The following is a 20,150-nucleotide window of genomic DNA, read 5'->3' as shown; positions in this document are numbered from 1 at the left end:
AGCGGGGGCAACCATTAACCGCTCGCAGGCTGAGCATCCCCCCTTGCTGTTAGCTCTGTCACGCTTCCCCCCGAGCAGCAGCGTGGGATGGATGGCCTTGGAAAGGAGCTTTGCTGTGAGGGTGGGGGACTGGTACCCTGTTGCCTCCACCTCTTCTGAGACTGCTCGGGGGGGAGCAGGATTGGCAGTGCTGCTGTTGGGGTTGGGTTTGAGTGTGGGTGCTGCTCCATCAGGAACTGGACAAGATGCCCAGAGTGTTCCTCACAGGCACGACCCGACAGCCACTTTGGGGTTTGGCTCTTGGGGCTCCTGCTTTGGTGTAGAAATGGGGATTGAGAAGCTCCTGGACCAGCCTCAGCATCACCCGCTTCCAGGTGAAGTCCTGGCAGGCAGGGTCCTGTGCAGCACCAGAACGGGTGTCATCAGTGTGCCCTAAAACTGCCCCTTAAAGCTTCTCATTGAGAAACTTTCCCACCTGTGTTTTTTCCCTTTTAATCCACATTTTTCATGCCAGTTGCCTTCCTTGTCCCTCTTAAACAAAGCAACATCCTAATCAAGTAAATGACCCTGTATTTTTCCAAATAGGCTGCAAGATAAGGAGAGTTGTTAAATATTTTTCCCCCAAAATAACAAGTAAAAATGATTGCTTTTTCATCTTAGCTGTAACCCACCCCGTGTTCCTTAAAAGTCATGCGATGCCCAAGATGCAGCCCCTGCAGAAACGATGCTCTGGAGCTCCTTTGTTTCCTACCAAGGATAACTCCGATGAATTGTTTTTTTTTTCTTACTCGCTTCTCACTCTTGCTGATGAAAGGAAGAGATGCGGAAACAAGCGGCTCCCCAGGAGGGTGGGAAGCTGATTAGCGGGGCCGGTGTGACCCGGTGCCCCGCGGGTCCCCGGAGCGGCCCCAGCAGCCTGCGGATCAGCTGTCGCGGGGCCAATTCCCAGCTGCCGCGGGGGCATGGCACGGGCTCGTGGGTGATGTGCCGGCTGGCGAAGGCCACATCGTCGTCTTCCATGGAAAGTTTCAGGCTTTTCCTTTTTTTCTTTTTTTTTTTTTTTTTTCCTTGACTGTGACCGGTTTGTAAAGGTTAAATGGTATTTTCTGATTAAACCGAGTACTCCAGTGATCTCAGCTCATTTCCCACTCATGCCATATCTTTTGTCTGACCTTGGGGTAACACTTACACAGAGGGACTCTAGTCCGGAGAGGTTAATAGAATGACAGTATTTCCTTACATTACCAGAAGGACAGGATGATAAATTAATTCACATTTATGTAGTGCCGAGATATGACCGTGATAGATTAAGAGTCTGTCCCTGGAGTTACCCGTGCTCTCAGTACTGACACGCAGCTCTACGAGGGAATGAATTACCTCCTGAAAGTGTAACCACTGTCTGCACTCAAACGCTGCAAAATGCAGCCACAGCTCTGAATACCAGCAAGTGCAATTATCCCCTTCCTCCTGCATTTTTTAAATATTTCTGAAATTGGAGCCTGAGTGCAGCTGGTCCCGACTCAAGAGTGCTGCAGGAGGAAGGTCGGGTGAGCTCTGGCTGGCTGATAGCTATGGAGACAAGCTAAAGTATAAATCTCCATACTGCTGGCATCAGCTTTAAAGTTCAGGGGATTGACGGATTCGTTCCCACTTCCCACGTGTTGCCCTATGCGGAGTCGGAGGGATGCTGCCGCGGCTCTTCCTGGCATGTGCTGGTGGGTGACTTTAGGAAGCCATCCTTGTTCCTGGTGATATCACGGCACCTTCTCTCAATGCTTGTTTGTTTGCTCGGTTCTTTTAAAATGCGTACAGCCTGCAGGGTCTGGGATTGAAAACTCACCCACGTGCAAGGCAGGAGAGTTACAAGGAGTGAAAGGAAAATGCAGCATACGGCAAAAATCCTGTGGAGGAGTGAGACAAGAAACCAGGGGCTATGAGAAACGGCCTGTGCGTGTGTTCCTTAAAGATGTGTTTCTTAAAGATGTGCTGAAAACGTAATGGGAGGAGTCTATAGGCGGTTATCCCAAACAGATTGGTCTGCCTGGAGTTTTTATGGAGGGTTTGCAGGGATGGTGTCGAAAGTGCCTGTCTCTGCAAACCTCTGCTGCTGCAGGTTGTGTTTTGAGAAATGTCTTTTTGTTCAGAGGACAGGAGCAAAGATCTGTTTGGGGACTCCTTTGGGTTTACAGCGGGTATAGAAAATGATTGTCGATAGGCACTGGACCATCAATAATCTTAGCTTAGGACCCGTTTCCCATGACAAGCCTGACTTTCCTTCTTGCCTGTGATTAGAAGGTACGTAGGTCTGAAGCGTTAGTTGCTGAAAGGATGGGAATGACTATTTTTTAAGGGGGAGAAGACGAGATGCAAATGAACTTGTTAGTGTTTGCTCTGACAGTTGTTCCGCAGAACAATTGTGAAAGCCGTACCCAACCTCAGGAACAGACACAAAGCGCTTCTCTCTCCTCCAAACAGAAGCAAGCGGGAAGCGCTGCCCTCCCCAGGCGCTGCTGGCTGTCCCCAGGAAAGGGCACGGTCCGTCCCTCGGGATGGCAATGCCAGATGATCATGTCTTGCCTTTGTGATCGTTTCTTTGCTTCTTCACGATCGCTTCTTTCCTTCTTTCCGCTGACTTCTGCGCTGTAATGCAACATTTGCTTTGAATGGCTTCTTATGCCTGTTGTAGGGATGCGGCTGTACGTACATCATTTACTGGTGTGCGTCTGCGTATGACTGGGGAAATGAAAAGGTGCGTGGATGTGTCCGTCCATATTCCACAGGTTTCGTGTTGCAGGGTGGGTCCCAGGTCCCTGTGTAGTTCCCAATGGGGATTCACCCGCGTGGAGCAGTTCCTCTGATGGGGTGTCAGGGTCGGCTGGCACCCGGGTTGTGGCTTTTACCAGGTGTGACAGAAGGTCCCGACACTGCCAAACCGAAGCGGGGGGTAGATTTATGGCCTGGAAGTCAGCAACCTGGAAACCCATCTGATATGGTGTGGGGTGGGGGGGAAGGCTACGGAGAACGTGAATGGGGCAGGAGCAAAATGAAGTCTTTAGTCACTGTTAGGGAATCACATACATATATTCCCTCTAAATCAATGTTTTTCATTATCTGAAACCAAAAGGGTTTTCTCTTGGTGGAAACGTTGTTCTGTGCTATTCAATCAGTATTAATTAAGTGGCTGAAATGCATTAAATGGTGCTGTAGGAATCTTGGGAACACTAGCTGCTCGAGTTTTACTGTTCCTCTTACAAACGTAAATAAAGATAAATGCCTAATTGCTACTGAAAGCATCCTGCTGGACCTAATGAGCTGATTAAAAACAGTCCTTTATTGTGGAATTATTTAATTGTATGTAACTTCAACCAGAGATTCCCCTTGCTAACCATTTCTGTGTCTGCTCTACAGCCCCCAGTCTGCCTTGGAGAGTTCATGACCGCAGCCGTTTTGCAGGAGCGGGGCTACAGGGAAGGGATTTGTTTCCATTGTTATTCTGGAAGGTCTCATTTCGTTAAGCTGTTGAGAAGGTGATGAATTTCAGCCTTTCCCCAGTGTTATTTGTGCACCTGGGGGAAGTCCTCGAGCTCTGCTCAGTGTGCCCAGCTTCCCCGGGGCAGGACGAAGGGCAGCGGGGCTGGGGCAGGACATCCCGCATCTTGCAGTTTGCAGGGATGTGCTTTTGGGAATGATGACAAAGAGCCAAGTTTTGGCCAAATCAGCCTGGGAGGAATTGGGGTCCCGGCTTCTGCTGCCTTGGCCTGGAGCGGGTTCTCGCTGACGGTTGCATCGCTGCAGCAAGAGGAGATATTTTCATATAGCGTTTGTCCTGGAGCGCTGCGAAGCCGTGGAGCTCTGAAGGGGGAGCCCGGAGCCCGGCTGGAGAAGCAGCGAGCGGATTATGTGGCATGTGGTTCACGTTCCGCTAAAGAGCGGAGCATGTCAGCAGCCTCGGCTTGCCAGAGCCTGCCATAGGCAAATTCCCCCCTCCCACTTCTGGCCATGCCAATCGAAGCCAGTGGGAAACTTGTTGGTGCCGAGCAGATGGGAGCTCTGGCTCGCCGGCACAGGGGGAAGCAGGGATGCTCCGGGGCTGGGATGTGAGGATTTGCTAGTGCAGCTTTCTACCATCTGTGGGAAGGAGAGATTTCCTCCATCTCAATGCAGGGAGGAAGCAACGTACATGTTAAATCGACATGTGCGTGGAGAAATAGAGATTCAAAGTTTCTTCTAGATGGCTGTGAAGGTTTGCAGCTCTGCCAGGCTGGTACACAGCCCACTGTGCTGGCTTGGCATCCCCGAGGAGCTGTGAAGAGAGGAGGCAGTGCCTGCAGAGAAACTTTTCTCTAGTGGTACCATCCACAGCACTCCCAATGCTGGAGCAGGGCTCTTGAGAGATGGAGAAGGACCTAAAGGAATTTTAAAAGCTGATTTTTTTCCCTTCCGCTGCAGATTTTGAGTGGCTTACAGGCAAAGTGCTTGGATATGTTTTCTGTTTTAATTATTGTTATGTGAGTGGTGTCTTTACATAAGGAGAAACTTGAGAGTGTGAAACTTGCAGCAGAGCAGGGCACGGAGCCTGTAAGAACATATGGGCCAGGTATAGTTTCAGTGCCATCCCATTCACCACGTGGCTGTTCGGGTAATCAAGGCACGTTCGCCTGGTGGGTGCCGTGACCGTCAGCACCTCTTGGCAGAGGGTGTCGTGGGGGCTGGTCCCTGCTGGCAGGGGGACATGGGGCTCCCTGGGGCCAGGCTGGGCTCTGCCGTGCCACACCAGCATCCGATACCCCTTGACTCTTCGTACCTCCTCTTGACTCCACCAAACATTGGGGCAGTTGCTTACCTGTCGCGCTGTCATTTGAAAATCCAGGTGTATTTGGAAAACATTTGACAATGCCGAAAAAATCACTCTCTGCCTTTAAAATAGAAAAGAAAACCCACACTGCCACGATATGGTCCTCTGCCTGTGTGTTTTGTAATGCAGGATGTCCTATGCACGGCAAGATGTTTCCTTCTGGAAACTTCTTTTTCTTTCAAGCTGATTTGGCCTGACTGCTGCACAAGAATAAAAACTGGGGCTAATTTTTCTGTAGAAAGCATAAATCCTCTCCAAACCCTCCAGTCCCCATCCTGGTTGCCCAGCCCTCAGCTGGGGCAGGTACTGCTGCCATTGAGTCCCAGCATCTGTATTTTCAGCCTTGGGACTAATCGTCCCATCATGGGGTGTCTCCTTCATCCCCAGGTGTCTGTCCCTCTTTTGTCTTTCTTGCATTTAATTTTTTTCCCTCCAGTGCCTGTTCAGAGAGAGGAGGGAGGCTCTGAAAGGAGCAGAGTTAAGGTTGCATGTCCACCTCTTGATTTCAGATACGCCCCATGCTGTGTGGATATTTGGTTGGATTTTGCCAAAAGGAGCAGTCTCTAGTTTTAAAAATCCTGTCCTGGGATTACTCATGCTTTTGTCCAGAGAAAAAGGTATTTACAAAACTATCTGATGCATCTGGAGGGAGATCTGGGACAAGGTCTGGGATGTATTTCTCAACCCAAACTAATAGTTTGTGAGAACTAATGTTGCAATAGGTCACGGGGGGAAATGGAAAGCCCCAACAAGTCTGAAAAACATTTCTCAACTCTGGGTAAGTATTTGGGGAAAAAGGCAACTGAGACTCTCGTTGCTGTCTTGCCTGTAGCTGGGGGAAAGTGGAGCAGGGACGTGGCTTTTGTTGGTGCTTGGGTGCAGGCTCAACGCTGGATGAGAAATGCATTTAAGCAGTTAAATTCCTATTTGATGGCATCATAATCTTGCAACTATTTGTGTGAGATTTTGCTCTGTGTTGTGTTTTTACTGAACTTTAGGGGCCCAGATTTCAGATCAGGTTCGGGTCCAGCCAGCTCAGAGGCTTCCTGAGCATCCCCAGACTGAACGCTCCCACCTCCACGGCTCCGGCCATCCCATCAGGCGGCTGCAGCTACGAAGTTGAAGGGCTTGTTCCGCTCTTTGGGCAGGAGTCAGATCTTTTCTGTGTTGCGCAACGGGGCCAGGAGCAATGATTAAGAAATGCTAAGTCCGGGAAGAAGAGGTCTCGTCTGCCCCTTTGCGTGGGCCGTTTTGGGTTGAGTCGGTCTCAGAAGCGGCTGAAGACGGTCAGACAGCTTCACGACGGTTAGCGTCCCCAGATAAGCACATCCATGTCCCCACCGTGGCTCCAGCCCTCTGTGCTGGGGAGATGTCCCTGTCCCCGGGCGAGGAGCAGCGCTGACAATGTGGGCTGTGTTCTGCGCGGCCGGGGGCTCGCGGCACTGCCTGTCCCCAGGACCCTCCTACACGCGCAGGCACGGCGGCAGATTGTTCCTGATGCACGGCGAGTCGCACCCACATCTGCCCCGAGACAAAGGGGCCCTGGAGGAGCCCGGCGTTCCCTCTTCTAAAGGCGGGGATGCATTTTTGAGCGTGTTCTGTCACGGGTTTTATTATTTGCTCTCGGTCGGTGCCGCTCCGTGTGGACGTGCGGTCGTACGGGCCGTCCTCCCTGGCCGGTTCATCGGCTCTGGAAGCGCCCAGGTCATTCCCGTGCAGCTCTGCCCACGGTTTCAGTTTGGAGCTGCCGTGTCCCTACTGCTCCCTTTTGCAGCTCAAAAGTTATCTGCAAATTTCTCTCTTCCTGATATGCACAGCCCTTACTTTTACAGTCCCAGTGCATGTGATGACGGGTAGGATATACTCTTCTGCATCAATTAGATGCATAGATGCCTCCTGTGTATACTGTATATATCAGTGTTTGGGCTCAGCCCTTTCTGTATTCCCATGTAATGCAAAAAGCACGTATGTACAAATATTTCCCAAGCATCTGTGCCAGGAACCTACTCCTTCGTGTCATGGCTGTTTCTTTCACACCCAGTCCAAAGAAAACAACATATTATTTGCTTTTCAGGCTCCAAGCAGCATGTAGAGATGTGCGCTATTTAAATGCCTGCTGTCTTGCACTTCCCTCCCATACTACATCTGTGAATGAAGAGGGGTTTAAAGCACTTTGTGATAGTGATGTGAAGCATCAGTATGTGAGTAGGGACACTAGAAATCTCGGCCTTCCTAAATCTCTGGTTGCAGTATTGGCTGATTCAGTTCGTAAGTCAGTCTTGTGCTTAGTAACACAAAGGCATAAAACCAGCTGATCCGTTACTCATTTTAAGCTGTAACTGGAGAAATGAACCGCTTTAAAAAATGAAGGCTACAGATCAAAATGATATCTTCCCTTAGACAGAAAGCTAAAGAAGTAATTTGAAAAGCTTCGTTCAGCATGACCTGATCACAGGACTGCGGAAGTCCTGGACATGACTTTAATTACTGGCCCACCCCTGTAATTATTCTGTCCTTCAACTATTTTTATTGCAACAGCTGGATTGGAAAATCCTTAGAATGAGCAAAAAAGATGAAAGCAACGCTCCCCTCCAAGCCCCTTCACAACCTACAATCTGTCATCTGGTGTAACTGGGACACACTGGGACGGCGAGTTCCTTCGGGCTTCAGCCCGAGAGCGAGGACCCGGAGACCCCGATCGCGTCCAGGCAGGGCAGGGAGGAGGGCTGGATGGAGAAACCGTTAAGCACATCTTGTTCCCTCTAAGAGTAATGGGGAAAAGTGTCCTTAAAAGTTGTCTTGCGCTGGGTTTGAGCCTGTCTGGGATTCAGGAGAGCTTCCTGGGCCATGTGTCAGGGCTGTTTATTTTCTGTGACATCTGCTCCTCGCTGGCTCCCAGCAGCGTTCCCTGCGGTACCCGGAGCCCCCCGGCAGCTCCGTCCTCACCGGGTTTTGTCTGTTGTTCTGGGCCCCCCCCTCCCTCCCGCAATTGCTTCATACCGGGCTCAGGAACAGCTGAAGGGGTAGAGCATCCAAAGCTGCAGCCGGTGATTTATATTTTATGAAGACAGGCTCTCCTTGCCTGCCAAATGGCCTCTCTGTGCTGCTCCCCTGCCTGGTGACATCCCACCTTGGCAAAAGCCTGTGCGAGGGCCAGGGAGGAGCAGCATGGAGCAAGGCTGGGGATTTTCCACTGTTTGCTGCCCTGGCGTTATTTTTGTTCTTAGCCGAGAGAGCTGTCTGCACGGCTGATGCCCTTTGTATAACTCTATTACAGAGAGTTGTAACTCAGACGCGATGCAACCTCTGCGCCACAGCAGCCTTTCTCAGGGGGCTTTTATTGTACAGACGGGATAATTTATCCTCTTTTTAAATCTGCATTTAGTCTATGGGTTTATTAACAGCAAAATAAGAGGTATGGAAAATGCAAATGATAACCTGACAGACCCCAGGAGGTTTGGATGAGCGCCTTGGGGAGCCCGGCAGCAGCATCGTGCTGCACATCTGGCACCAGGGACCGGCTGGGGAGGGAAGCAGCTGGAGCCTGGTTGGAAATGGGTTTGTCTTGTCGGGAAAGGTCCCACCGTGCCCCGACTCCTGCTAGAGCTGTGCTGGGTCAGTGACAGGCTCTTGGGACACGAGGCGGTCTCTGGAGCTGGCTCCCAGTATTGCTGGAATTTCCAGAGCCTGGAAGCTCTTTCTGGCACTATTCGCACCCCTGTCCCTCCGCACAAATATTTTTTGATTGGAAACACTCTCTCTCCACAGTTGTCAAAAGGAAGACAACAGAAACGGAGCCGTAAACGGCTCGGTGACCACTGCGTTTGTGTTCGTTTTGCAGCTGAGGATCTGTCTGTGCGTGCTGCTGGTCTGCTCGCCTCGGGGGACACCACTGAGGTCCTAACGCTGCCCAGGCGTCCAAAATGGTCATGCAAAGACACCACCTCACCTGCGCAGGAATAGCATTCGCTCTCTACCTTCATCACCTCGTCAGCACCATCGAAGTCCCTCTGGATTGTAAGTTATGGTTTACTCCTCTAAAAACTCCTGCTGAAAATGCTTGAGGAGGTAGAGTGAAGATGTGCACGGCCCAGGCAGCCTTCCTGGTCCAGCCTAAGCTTTTCTTTACTGTTGTTTGTTTGGGGCTATTTTTCTTTTTAAACCACATGCCCTCCAGAAAGTCACCTAAATCACTCTCTGATTTAGTCATTCTATCTCAAAAGCCGACCAGAGGACTCAAAACCGCATGTCAAAATGGAACAGAGCATCTGAGCCAAGCTGGCAAGTCTTCAGCCTGTTGATTTAAGTGGAGCATCCCAGGACTTCTGGTGTTCCGACAGCACGGGCAGGCTTTGGGATGCTCTTTTGTGGAGGACGTGAGCTCGTTGTCAGTCTTACCTGGCAGATGCTGCCACGAGCTGACACCTAGGTCCTCGAGGGTAGTGGAGATCCAGGCAGGTCCTGCAGAGCAATGTGATTTTTCTCTCTCTCTGTCGGGACTTTTTGGTTAATTTTGAGATGGGAGTTCTGTTTTATTCAAAAGCACAAGAGCTGGGGGATATGAAGCGAGGAGGAAGGGGGACATGGGCTGATGTTTCTGCTGAATGGGCATCTTCAGGCCAGCGCATGGGAAATGCATGACTTGTTTGAATGCACTTGAGACTGGGGTTTGTACTGAGAGCTGCTCAGCCACTGTTCTGGAAACCAGTTTAATAATTTCTTTGTGTCCCAGCTTCCTCCTGTAGAGGCTGTTAATAATAATCAGCCTGTCGCTGCAGGGAATCTCTTCCGACAGTGCAATGTACAGAAATCCTCCAGTGAGCAGTGCATTAGGAGAAAAAGCACGGCTTTTTGCTGGGGTCTAAATTCAGGCTGAAGTGCCAGGGTTGCTCTTGATAGGAGAAATTAGGTCCTGTGGGTTGTTGCTCTGTGGAGTCCTGGGTGTGCTGGCCATAGGTGTGGTACCTCAGCTGATCCCTGACTCTGGGCAGCAAAACGGGGAGGAAAAATCTGAGGCAGTGGCTTTTGGCTGAAATTTGGAAATGACTGAAGAGAATGCGTGGGAAAGCTCTGATCTGTGGAGGGGAATAAATACTTGTGTTACTTGAAAGCACAGGGAGGGGATCCCAGACTCCAGTCCCCGCTCTGCTCCATTCTAGGTGATTGTGGATGAAAATACCTGTTCCCCTGGAGTCAGCACTGTAACACACACAGGGCACTCTTGTCCCCAGCAATGGGAATTTTATGTGATGTACACAGCTCAGTGGTTCCTTCAGGCCTGGCTTTGTTAGCGTCGATAATATTCCAGAAATGCAGGCAGCCAGCGTGGAAATAGGGGCCAGTGCAGTTGGGGAAAACCGAATGGGTCTGCAAACAGCCGCCTTCTGCCATTTCTTGTGCTTTGCATCAGGAAAGGAGTAATTTTGCTACTTAAATATAATGTGACCTTAGAAAAATAAGAGAAACGCTGACAGCTGGTGGAGAAATGCTCAAGGCAGCCTGCAGCAGCTCACCATTTCTCAGCAGCTCACCGTTTCTCTAGCCACCTCCTCCTCCTCCCTGCTGCACAGCACTGAGCCACCGGAGAGCATCGTCCCCTCTGGTGCTGGTGGGAAACTGGGATCATAACTAAGAGCATCCTTTGGTCATCCTTTCCTGAACGGGTCCCTCGCAAGACAGATTATTTGTAACTAATGTGCACGGAGGTGGTTGTGCACAGCTGTGCCAAGAGCAGGCGGGTGAGGAGCACCTCCCAGCCCCGGGCGAGGGTTAGGGATCCTGCTGATGCCTGTCCCCGCCAGCCGACCCTTCCCAACCTCCCTTAGCTCTTTTGGACACATGGAGCATCAGCTTCGTTTTACTTCCATCCCGACCTTCAGAGCCATCAGGGGTTTGTTTTCAGCTCCTGTTTAAGCCACCTGGTGATCAGGGCTCCCTTACACACTGCTTATCTGTGAGACTGAGCTAATGAAAGCATTGCCTGAGCTCAAACAGCTGCAGGTTTGACCAGGTGGTGTGTAAAGAGCCCCAGCTGCTCCAGCTTTGTGCAGGGGCTGATAAAGGTGCAAATCAGAGGCTCTGTGAGCGCCCTCCACATACCACTAGCTATGAAATTCTTCTCTGCTCCACGGAGATCAGCTCCTTTGTCCAGTGCCGGGCTCTGCCTGGTACCCACCAGAGGGGGCTGGGAAACCCCCACCAGCACCAGGGGGTTGAGATGCTGGTGGGCACCCAGCTGTCCTTGCTGACACACCTCGGGAGTCAGAGATGTCCCCAGAGAGGAGTTTTGCTCCCCGGACCTTATGTTTTAAGGGCAGAAGCAGCTTGGGAGAGGGCAAAGCCTCAGGGTCCCCTCATGGCAGAGGGAACAGTCCTCGCTCACCCTGTGTCAGGGGGAGCTGCACTGTTTTTTGCTTTTTCTTTTAAGCTTGCCTAGGTGGTTTTTCCCCTGCCCCAACCCTAACAAGTTTTCTTCTTTGGATAAAATCCTGCCTGCCGCTGTTCTGGGGACAGGATATATATCTCTCTCCCTATGTTACAGGCACCTTCTCTGAGTTTGAGCATCACTTAAAAAGCCAGCTAATGGTTTATCAGGCACACATTAACCTCTGACTCAGGGGGATGTACCTGCGAGGCTCAGGGTAAGCCTGGCCATGGAGAAGGGGGGAGGGAATGTTGCTAACTCCTGCAGGCGACTCGCTGGACCACAGGGCCACCAATGCCCACAGGCGAGTGGTGTGAGTATACCTGTGCCCTCTTTGGGCCCCCAAAACCCCTGCTGCAGAGAGAGCTGACAGCTAACAGGACCATTCAGCAGCAGCTTCTCCCACGTGGACAGTAAGTAGGTAGATTAGAACATGCTTGAATGGTAAAATGGTTTGTGTGTAGTATTTGCAAGCCCTACAATAACTGTACATGTTTATGTTTGTCTACATGATGTATATAGGTTTGTTCTTCAATTAACCCTTTTTCTTTTTTTCATTATGCTTGCACTTGGGGAATAACAGCAAGTATTCAGAGTGAATGTAAGTGTTCCCCTCGCTCCCTGTGTGTATGTGTCCGTCTCCTGCATGGCCGAAACAGGGCACGAGGGGTCCGCGCTGACCAGGGGCCGGTGGTGGCTGTTGCTTGGCACGCGGTGTCCGTGGGTGCGTTGCCTGCCCTGTGGCAGGGCTGGCCACAGTCAGGACAAGCCACTTCTGCACAGCCAGGCATGGCTGGGAGAGACACGGGAGCAGCTTGGGAGGAGTGCTTAGGCTCTGCTGCTTTCCCTGGAGCAGAAACCGGACCGCCTTTGCGATGCAAATATTGTTTCTGTAGGGGTTTGTTATTGCTAACACCACACCTCGGAGCACAGCAGGCTCCTCTGCCTCGCGCGAGCGCATGTGCCAAGCTCAGCTCCACATACTGACGCGTTTGCAGCATCGCTAGCTCTCGGGGGAAGAGCAAACAGCCTCGGACCTGAGCGGCTTCGTTCCGGGTCAGCCGTGGGACTGAGCTCTTCGGTTCAGAGTTCGGGACCGGAGCCAGGTCCTACACTGGCTGCTGGACTCATGTGGCCCTTTTCACAAGCCCTGCCCTTCCAAACACAAGTGCTGTGCTCCTTCAGGGTAAACCTGGAGGTTTTGAGCCTCTTTCTTGCATAGAGAGTACCTGTAAGCGTCTTGCAGCGGCTCGCTGGCTCCCTGTCCCAGCTGCAGCCCCTGTCTTTGAGGTGCACAGCCAGGATGCTTTTCTGTCCGATTCAAACAACCTGCAGTAGCAGGAAGATGTAACTGTGAAATTTCTTAATGAGACTAAGATACTGACTGAGAAACAGGGGCTTCCCGGTACCAAACGGGAGTCTGAACAGTGCTGATGGTCCAAGAGGTGACAAACGGCACACCCTCACAAATGCTTATGGTAGTTTCCTCAGGTGTTGAAGGGCTTTAAACCACAAACTGCACGTCCAGCCTGGGGAAGGAGCTGAAATCCCATCAGGATCTGCTGCAGGATGGCAGAGAGGGGATTCACCCTCTTTGCACAACCCTCCTCACGGCTTTTCATTTGCTTTGCAGTGCCTCAGCCCCCCACAATCACCAAGCAGTCCGTGAAGGACTATATCGTTGACCCAAGGGATAACATCTTCATCGAATGTGAAGCCAAAGGGAACCCCGTTCCCACGTAAGTGCATCTACAGCCCTTGTTACGCTGAAGCTCTGCTGTTCATCAGAGCTGGCTCTGGAGGAGCTCCCCTGGGGTCAAGCTGTGCCGTTTACACCATCAGCTAATCCAGCTGTTGGCTTGCACAGCACAGGTAAGGATCTCACCGGGTAAATGCGGTCCGTGGTTACAAAACCAACCTCTCCGCCACACTTGCAGTTTTTCCTGGACACGGAACGGGAAGTTCTTCAACGTGGCGAAGGACCCCAAGGTGTCCATGCGGTGGCGGTCGGGGACGCTGGTCATCGATTTCCACAGTGGGGGACGGCCGGAGGACTACGAGGGCGAGTACCAGTGCTTCGCCCGGAATGACTATGGCACTGCTCTCTCCAGCAAAATCCACCTTCAGGTTTCCAGTGAGTAACAGCAGTGGTGCAGAGAAAGCAGCCAGCTGCTCCAAGGAGGGCAGGGACTATTTGCATCGTATGAGATTTTGTAGAAGAGGTGTGGAGAATATCCAGTGCTCAAACATCTCAGCCTGCTTCATCTGTTACCTGTGTTGGGATGTATCCAGCCACAGGACCGAGAGGAAGGCATGGGGGTTATGATTGTACCTAACAGGGAAATACTCGGTATAGATTTAAGGGAGTCTTGCACATGTAGAAACGAAGTTTGCATTGAGGCCGCTCCATTGAAACCAGGCCAGGTCCAGCGGGAAGGGATCTGCAAAGTTACTACCCTCCCTTCCTCACACGGTGTCTTTACTTCTTATGGCAGAGTCTCCCCTGTGGCCCAAGGAGAAGGTGGATGTGATAGAGGTGGACGAAGGCGCTCCACTCAGCCTGCAGTGCAACCCGCCGCCTGGCCTGCCCTCTCCCGTCATCTTCTGGATGAGCAGCTGTGAGTTGGGGAAACCCTCTTCCCACCTAGAACCCTGTGGGCAGCCTTTCCATCGCCTGCAGAGGTTATTTAAAATAACTACGTTTATGGTCTTTACTGCTAGTTCAGAGCTTGGAACGTGGCTTGGGTCGGGGGGTTGATTTTCTGCTTTATGCAGCCACCCGCGGGAGGATCTGACTTGCTCTGAATACCTGTTCTCCCCTGCAGCCATGGAGCCCATCCACCAGGACAAGCGCGTCTCCCAGGGCCAGAACGGCGACCTGTACTTCTCCAACGTCATGCTGCAGGATGCCCAGACCGACTACAGCTGCAACGCGCGCTTCCACTTCACCCACACCATTCAGCAGAAAACCCCCTACACCCTCAAGGTGAAAACCAGTAAGTGTCACGGTGATTGCTCGGGATGGGTCTTCCCTGGCCTCTCCTGGACAGGGTTTTCCTTCCAGACACCTTGTTTCTGTCCTTGACGGCACTGAGACCTACCAGGGAGAAGTGTGGCTTCCTTCATTTTGTTTAGGATAGTACAAGAACCAGTTTGGATGAGGAATGATAGTCCTCGGATGGCTAACCTGGCAGGGAGGGGTGGCTGGTTTCCCTCCAGCATCTCAGAGCTTTGCAACTTCATGGGTTGGGGGCCACAGAGGTGGCTTGGTGCAGGTATCGCTAAGTCCATGTGTCTGGGATAAACTGGAAAGCATTTCAACACAGATGAGGCATTCCCCCCATCTTTAGGGGAATGTATAATATCAAGTGAGCTGTCCCTAGTTTGAAAAGCTGAGAATAGTCTTGGTTTGCTCCAGGCTTAGGTTTACGTGCTGGTGCTGCACGGGGGGCTGAGTGTGTGTCAACCTTGCACAGCTCGGGATTTACCTACCGCCCAGGAGCTGCTGTTTAGCTCCTTTGTTCTGGGACATGCTGCTAGGAGGGCTTGAGCCTTTGGGGTCTGAGCGTGTACACGTGGGACGTGTTCAGGGTGGTCAGCGATCTCAGTTTCACCCTGGTGAAGAGCATCATCTTGGAGGACAGGAGGAACACCGGCATGGCGCTCTCCAGGCATGTGAAAAGCTTTTCCATGAGCAGGTCCAGCCACCAGCAGTCTCTTCTCCCGAAATGAGACTGCTCGAAGGAAGGCGAGTTCCCGATGCTAACACGTTTCATGCCAGCTGGCTGGTGGGAATGCTGGCAGAGGGGAACTGAGCAGAGTGCTGCAGGACACGAAGCTCTTGACTTGATGCAGGTCCTGCAGAGCATGGGCTCTCTTTTGGGGAGGGGGTGTGTGTGCAGAGCACTGGTGCAATAAGTGATCAGCACAGAAACAGCATCTATGGGCCCCAGTCATCAAACAGGAGCCATCTCCCATTCCCAGTAAGGTCCGACTGGGAGGAAGGGGTAGCGTGTGCTGGCAGATGCAAGGTCTTGTGTGAAGCAGGCACGAGGCGCTCCTGAATCCCAGTGTTAGGAGCTTAATTTGATCTCGCAGCAGCTTAAATTAGAAGTAACGCTATTAAAGCGACCTGAAAGTGACATGAGAAGCAGACGGGGCCTGGAGTGTTTTGTACTTTCATTGTAACAGCTTCTCCTCTGTGTAAAGCATGAGTGGAGAATCAGCAATATAAATACTATAAACAGGCTCTTTGCTAATGGTGAGGAATGTGTGTAGGTAATTCATTCTGAGTATTATTTGTCTGTTTACAGAGCTGGCCAAACAATGCCAGCGTTTACCTATTAGGGAAGGACTGAGTCCTAAATTAGTGTGAGCTGGAGAAATTCTGGCAAACAGAGATCTGTGGTCATCTGAGCCTCTGAAGGCTCCAGCCTGACATATTTGTCAAACTCTAGAAAAAATGCGGAAGAAATCCTGGAAGATTTCTGTGCAGACAGATACAAGCTCCCCCTCCTGCTGCACTTGGATGCCATCACAGCGTTTTGCTCCCAGGCTATGTAGAATTGGCTTCCAATTGTACTGGACCCTCTCTTTAAGTTTTCCTTTGGAAACGTCTGCTGGATTATCAGATGCAAATGCCACCCCATGAGCTCCCCAGAGGCCCTTATAATTTAAAGAACTGAAGCTCTAATTTCTCATCTGTTATGATACAAAAGATTCTTGATACGTAGAATGTTCAAAGGAGACGAGCTTGTATTTGTCTCAAGCTGTTCAATCATCTCAGCCTTAAGCCATGAGCATAGGCTGTCCTTAAAAAAAAGTTCACCAGCTGCTGAAAAATCATTGCATGGGATTGCCACGTCTTTGGATGCAAGAAGAGAAAAATACAAAGGTTTGGGGGAGCGATACACCCATGCCTTTCCCTGCAGAGAGTTTCTCTGGTGTATCCAGGTTCAAGTAGCTCTTGGGCATCTGCTGGGGCTCTCTTAACCCCCTTGCACAGAGACACGGTGTGTGGCTGATGACTTACGGCTCAGGGCAACAACTATATGGTAGCCAACATAGCCTCGTGCATGTCCTGTTGGGCAGATGATACCATAACACGGCTCTGCCACATGCCGGTGGAAACCAGGGCGTTCTCAGACACCGAAGCAGTATTTCGGGTAGTGGTGTGAGCTGAGGAGGGCAGATCCTCCAGCAGCCGCGGGGCAGGACGGTGCATCCCCCGGCTCCTCGCAGAGCGTGGGTGGCAATTAGCTTTCTTCTTCAAGCATAGGTGATGGCTGGCAGTGGTTGTCAATAACTGAGAGCAGCGTGTTATTGAAGAGGTGGTATTTTGCATGTAACACAATCTACTTTAATTACCTTGTAATTAAAAGGGATTTTACAGCAGGTTATGCTTTTAGAGCCTAATTATTATTATTATTTTTATTTGTTTATCTTCGCCATGCCTTTCTGCATCCTTACACTGCTGCCTAGCTGTGTCCAACCTATGCTTTATGCTGGGAAAAAGCAGCTGGAATATGTTTCCCTCATAGTTAAGAAACTGAGAGAAAAACCATTTTTCTTCTCCAACTGGAACTGAATTTTTTTTTTTCCAAAGATACAACTGTCTTTATAGCAAAAAGAAAAACCATTCAAGGAAATGTTTGTGATACGATTTTCATACATTTATTTGTCCTTCCATCTTGTAGGAGGAAAACAGCCTTCTTTTCCTCTCCTTTATTGCTGTGTTGTGTTGTTTGTCGTGGAAGGCAGCTGTGCTCAGAGTGCTTTTGTGTCCCTGCTGTTGCCTGTCCGCATTGCTCTTGTGTTTCAGGAAGTTATTTTGTTTTCTGTCCCCTGTCCCCCCCGCACCGCCTGTCCCCCCGCCCGCTTTGTGGCACTCGATATGCTCACGGTCTTTTGTTTATTGCAGAGAAACCCCATAACGAAACGTCTTTACGAAATCACACTGACATGTACAGTGGTGAGTCAACGCTGGCTTCTGGAGACCTTCACAATTTAACCCCCCTTCTGCCTAACCTGACTGATCTCCCGCGCTAACCGGGCAGCGAGCCGCCGCGTTCGCAGCATCGTCTGCCCTTCGTCTGTGCCCACGCACCCCTGTGTGTGCCCGCGTCCCCGTTCGTGGGTTACGGCCTCAACTTTGCAAAAATGGGTGGGACGAAACGAGCCAAACGATGACAAAATCCCCTCAAAGTTTTGACACCTTGAAATTATTGAGTTTTAAGCTAATTAACTGGGTATGTGGAGCCCAGCTTGAGAGGCATTTGCATTAATAGGATCTGGCCCACGTGAAAAAGTCTGCTTGGCTGAGCAAGCCCAGCTTGCTTCCTTGCTGAAGAGGTGGCTTGTCCTCAGCAAAGGCTCATGATTTAAAGATAAGACCCGCCATCCCTCTTCTGTCTTCAGAAAGAGCATCTATTGTACTTGCAGCTAAACACAGGCAGTGACTGGGAGAAAAAAAAAGAAAGAAAGAAAGAAAAAAAAAGAGTATTTGGTTTTCTTAAAAGCTGGGTGCTTTGTTTCTTTGTGGTGAGGTTGTACGTGTTGGATGCTTTCACGAGGCTCTTGCCCTTTGTCTGGGCAGGGAGATTACCTCCGGAGCCTGCGTTTGCTGGGAGAAGCGCATCCCAAACTCATAAATTATGCTTCAGACACAAAACCGCGCGGCTCCCCGGGGCACGATCGCTGCCCTGAGAATGGATTGGAAGTGTCACAGACGTGACGGGATAATGCCGGCAGAGTTGGGCAGCAGCAGGGTTTGTAAGGGAGCGGGGAGATGAGGCTGTTTGCGGGTGATGCTGAGAGCGTAGGCACTATCAGGGATGCGAATGCCTCGCCAAAACCCACTATGGAGTCCGATTGCCCCAAGGCCGGGCGCTGTTTTGAGCAGGATTTGCTTTCTGCCCCTCTTGCTGCTTACTGGGACCAGGGTTGTGTGGCAGCGGGATGGGGACAACCCCAGCCATGCCCTGGGCTGGTCCCCAGCTGTGTCCTATGGCAAAATCCTGCTCAGCCATTGTCTCATCCCCTTCCACCCAGAGCCACAGGTTGGTTTGTGCCTTGTGTGATCCAGGGCACTTTTTCTTCTTCCACGGGGACTTTTGGGGCCAAGGAGTGCTTTTGCCAGCTAAGAGCAGAGAGAGTTGGAGTGTGAGAAGAGGAGGATGTGCCAGGCGAGGGCACTGGGTTTGGTGTCCCCGTCGAGAGCCCTCCAGTGCCAGCGGGCAGGCTGGGCATCCCTTCCCGGCCAAGGGAACTGGGGTGTTGGCATCTCACTGGCAGCCAGGAGTGGGAGGTTTCTGAGGATGCTGGAGAGCTGGGGAAGGCTCAGCAGAGGAACCAGTCTTGGAGGAAGTGCTGGTGGCAGCAAATGGGCTGGGCATAGTCTGAAAATATTTGTAGAAATGGCTGTGAAAGGGGATTGCCAGCAAAACTAGTTTCAATGGGAACTGCGTAAACTGCATCATGCCTCAACTAGAGGCAAGCGGGAGGAGATGCCTCTCTCGCAGGCACACAGGGCCAGGGACCAAAGAGAAATCCAGTGGCGAGATCTCCTGTAAATATATCTTACACCTCAGCAGCATAAACGATGTTTGCGTTTCAGAGAGAATGCCTTCACGCTGGCTGGGCACTGCTTCTGTGTTTGCAGCCCTCGCCAGTTCAGGAAGGAAAGTCACTGTGGTGGTCATGGGCTTCTTGATCTCCCGCTGCACATCTTTGTTCTGGGAAAAGGGATGCTTAATAGTCACTTGGTTAGGAAAATGAGATCTTATCTGCACAGCCTCATAGATTTCTCCAGATTTCTATTCAGAGATGCATAGGATAAACTGCCTGCGCTTTGCATTATATGGACTATTTGCACTTAACATCCCCTGGAACACTTTATGGGTCCAGTGGATTCAAATCACCCACTCACACTCCTGTGCAAATCTGAGCTCCAACCCAGCAATTTCTTAATAGTTAACAAACTGGTGAAAAAATTCTTACCCTCAGCCCTTTTTTCTTTTTGCTAACCCCGTGTTTCTCCCTGGAATGACCTGTCTGGCCATACTGGCCACTGGAACCAGCCGCAGCAAAGCAAGGAGTTTTAGGGGTCGGGAGTGGGGAAGAGGGACATCAATCTCCCAAGTATTTTAGGTGTTTGGGAGACTTGGGGCTCTCGGACCCTGTACTTTGGGGTGCTGGTCCCTACGGTACGGGCTCAGCTCCAGAGCCAGCTGGCAAAGGGCTCTGCAGAGCTGGCAGGGAAGCTCGATGGGACGGGACAGGCTGGCGGTGCATGGCAAAGTCCCCTTCCCCGCCGGACTGCGATGGATGTGCTCGAGCTCATCTCGGGGACATGGGACATGCTGGTGTGGACGTGGGGCACGAGCGGTTTGTGGGACGCTCGTCTCAAACTGCACTCAAGGGCCAGGTTAATCGCAGGAAACGCAACCAAGCCCTTCTCCCCACGGCTCATAGCGGGTGCAATGATTTCCTTGCTGCCAACTTAATTCCCTAGGCAAACCGTCTGCAACGATGAAGGAAAAATTCTCTAAAAGGATTAATTGAATATTTTATTAGCAGAAATTTCTCACCTTTTTTTAAAATGGAAACGAAAATCTGTTTTGTTCCTTTTTCTGTTTGGTTTTTTTTTAATTATTTTATTTTATTTTTTCTTTTGGCAAACCTGCAGGATGTTTTAAAGCTGGCTAGCTGTGCAGGAGGTGAACAGATGGGATGTGTCTGGATGTGCATATTCCTATTATCGCCTTTCAGTAGAAATGCGAGTTGATGTACAATTTTTAAATGCCGTCAGGTCAGGACTGTGGGGAGGCGGCAGTTGGCTGCTCCGGGGTCAGAAGTGGCCGTTTCTGGGAT

General features: G+C 51.0%; 1 protein-coding gene across 33 annotated transcripts in view; it reads left to right on the top strand.

Annotated features, from left to right (window-relative positions):
• The window catches only part of NFASC (neurofascin), a 97,357-nt gene that overhangs the window by 29,252 nt on the left and 47,955 nt on the right, over positions 1-20,150 (top strand). For 16 of the 33 annotated variants that reach the window (XR_005931316.1, XM_029999698.1, XM_041119792.1 and 13 more), the window contains exons 2-8: positions 8,697-8,872; positions 11,863-11,880; positions 12,913-13,018; positions 13,217-13,413; positions 13,775-13,897; positions 14,105-14,275; positions 17,200-17,250. Coding sequence is in view for 32 of the 33 variants with exons in the window: in XM_029999698.1 (XP_029855558.1) it covers positions 8,779-8,872; positions 11,863-11,880; positions 12,913-13,018; positions 13,217-13,413; positions 13,775-13,897; positions 14,105-14,275; positions 17,200-17,250 (760 nt within the window). In the remaining variant the exon portion in view is untranslated. Of the gene's footprint in view, positions 1-8,183; positions 8,271-8,694; positions 8,873-11,862; positions 11,881-12,912; positions 13,019-13,216; positions 13,414-13,774; positions 13,898-14,104; positions 14,276-17,199; positions 17,251-20,150 lie in introns of those variants that run through there. The other 17 variants (XM_029999730.1, XM_041119793.1, XM_041119799.1 and 14 more) reach the window with 5 other exon arrangements.

The sequence above is a fragment of the Aquila chrysaetos genome, chromosome 24 (genome assembly GCF_900496995.4).
Source record: "Aquila chrysaetos chrysaetos chromosome 24, bAquChr1.4, whole genome shotgun sequence".
Lineage (NCBI taxonomy): Eukaryota > Metazoa > Chordata > Aves > Accipitriformes > Accipitridae > Aquila > Aquila chrysaetos.
The sequence above is the reverse complement of the archived record's forward strand: the minus strand, read 5'-3'. Positions and strand labels throughout refer to the sequence as shown.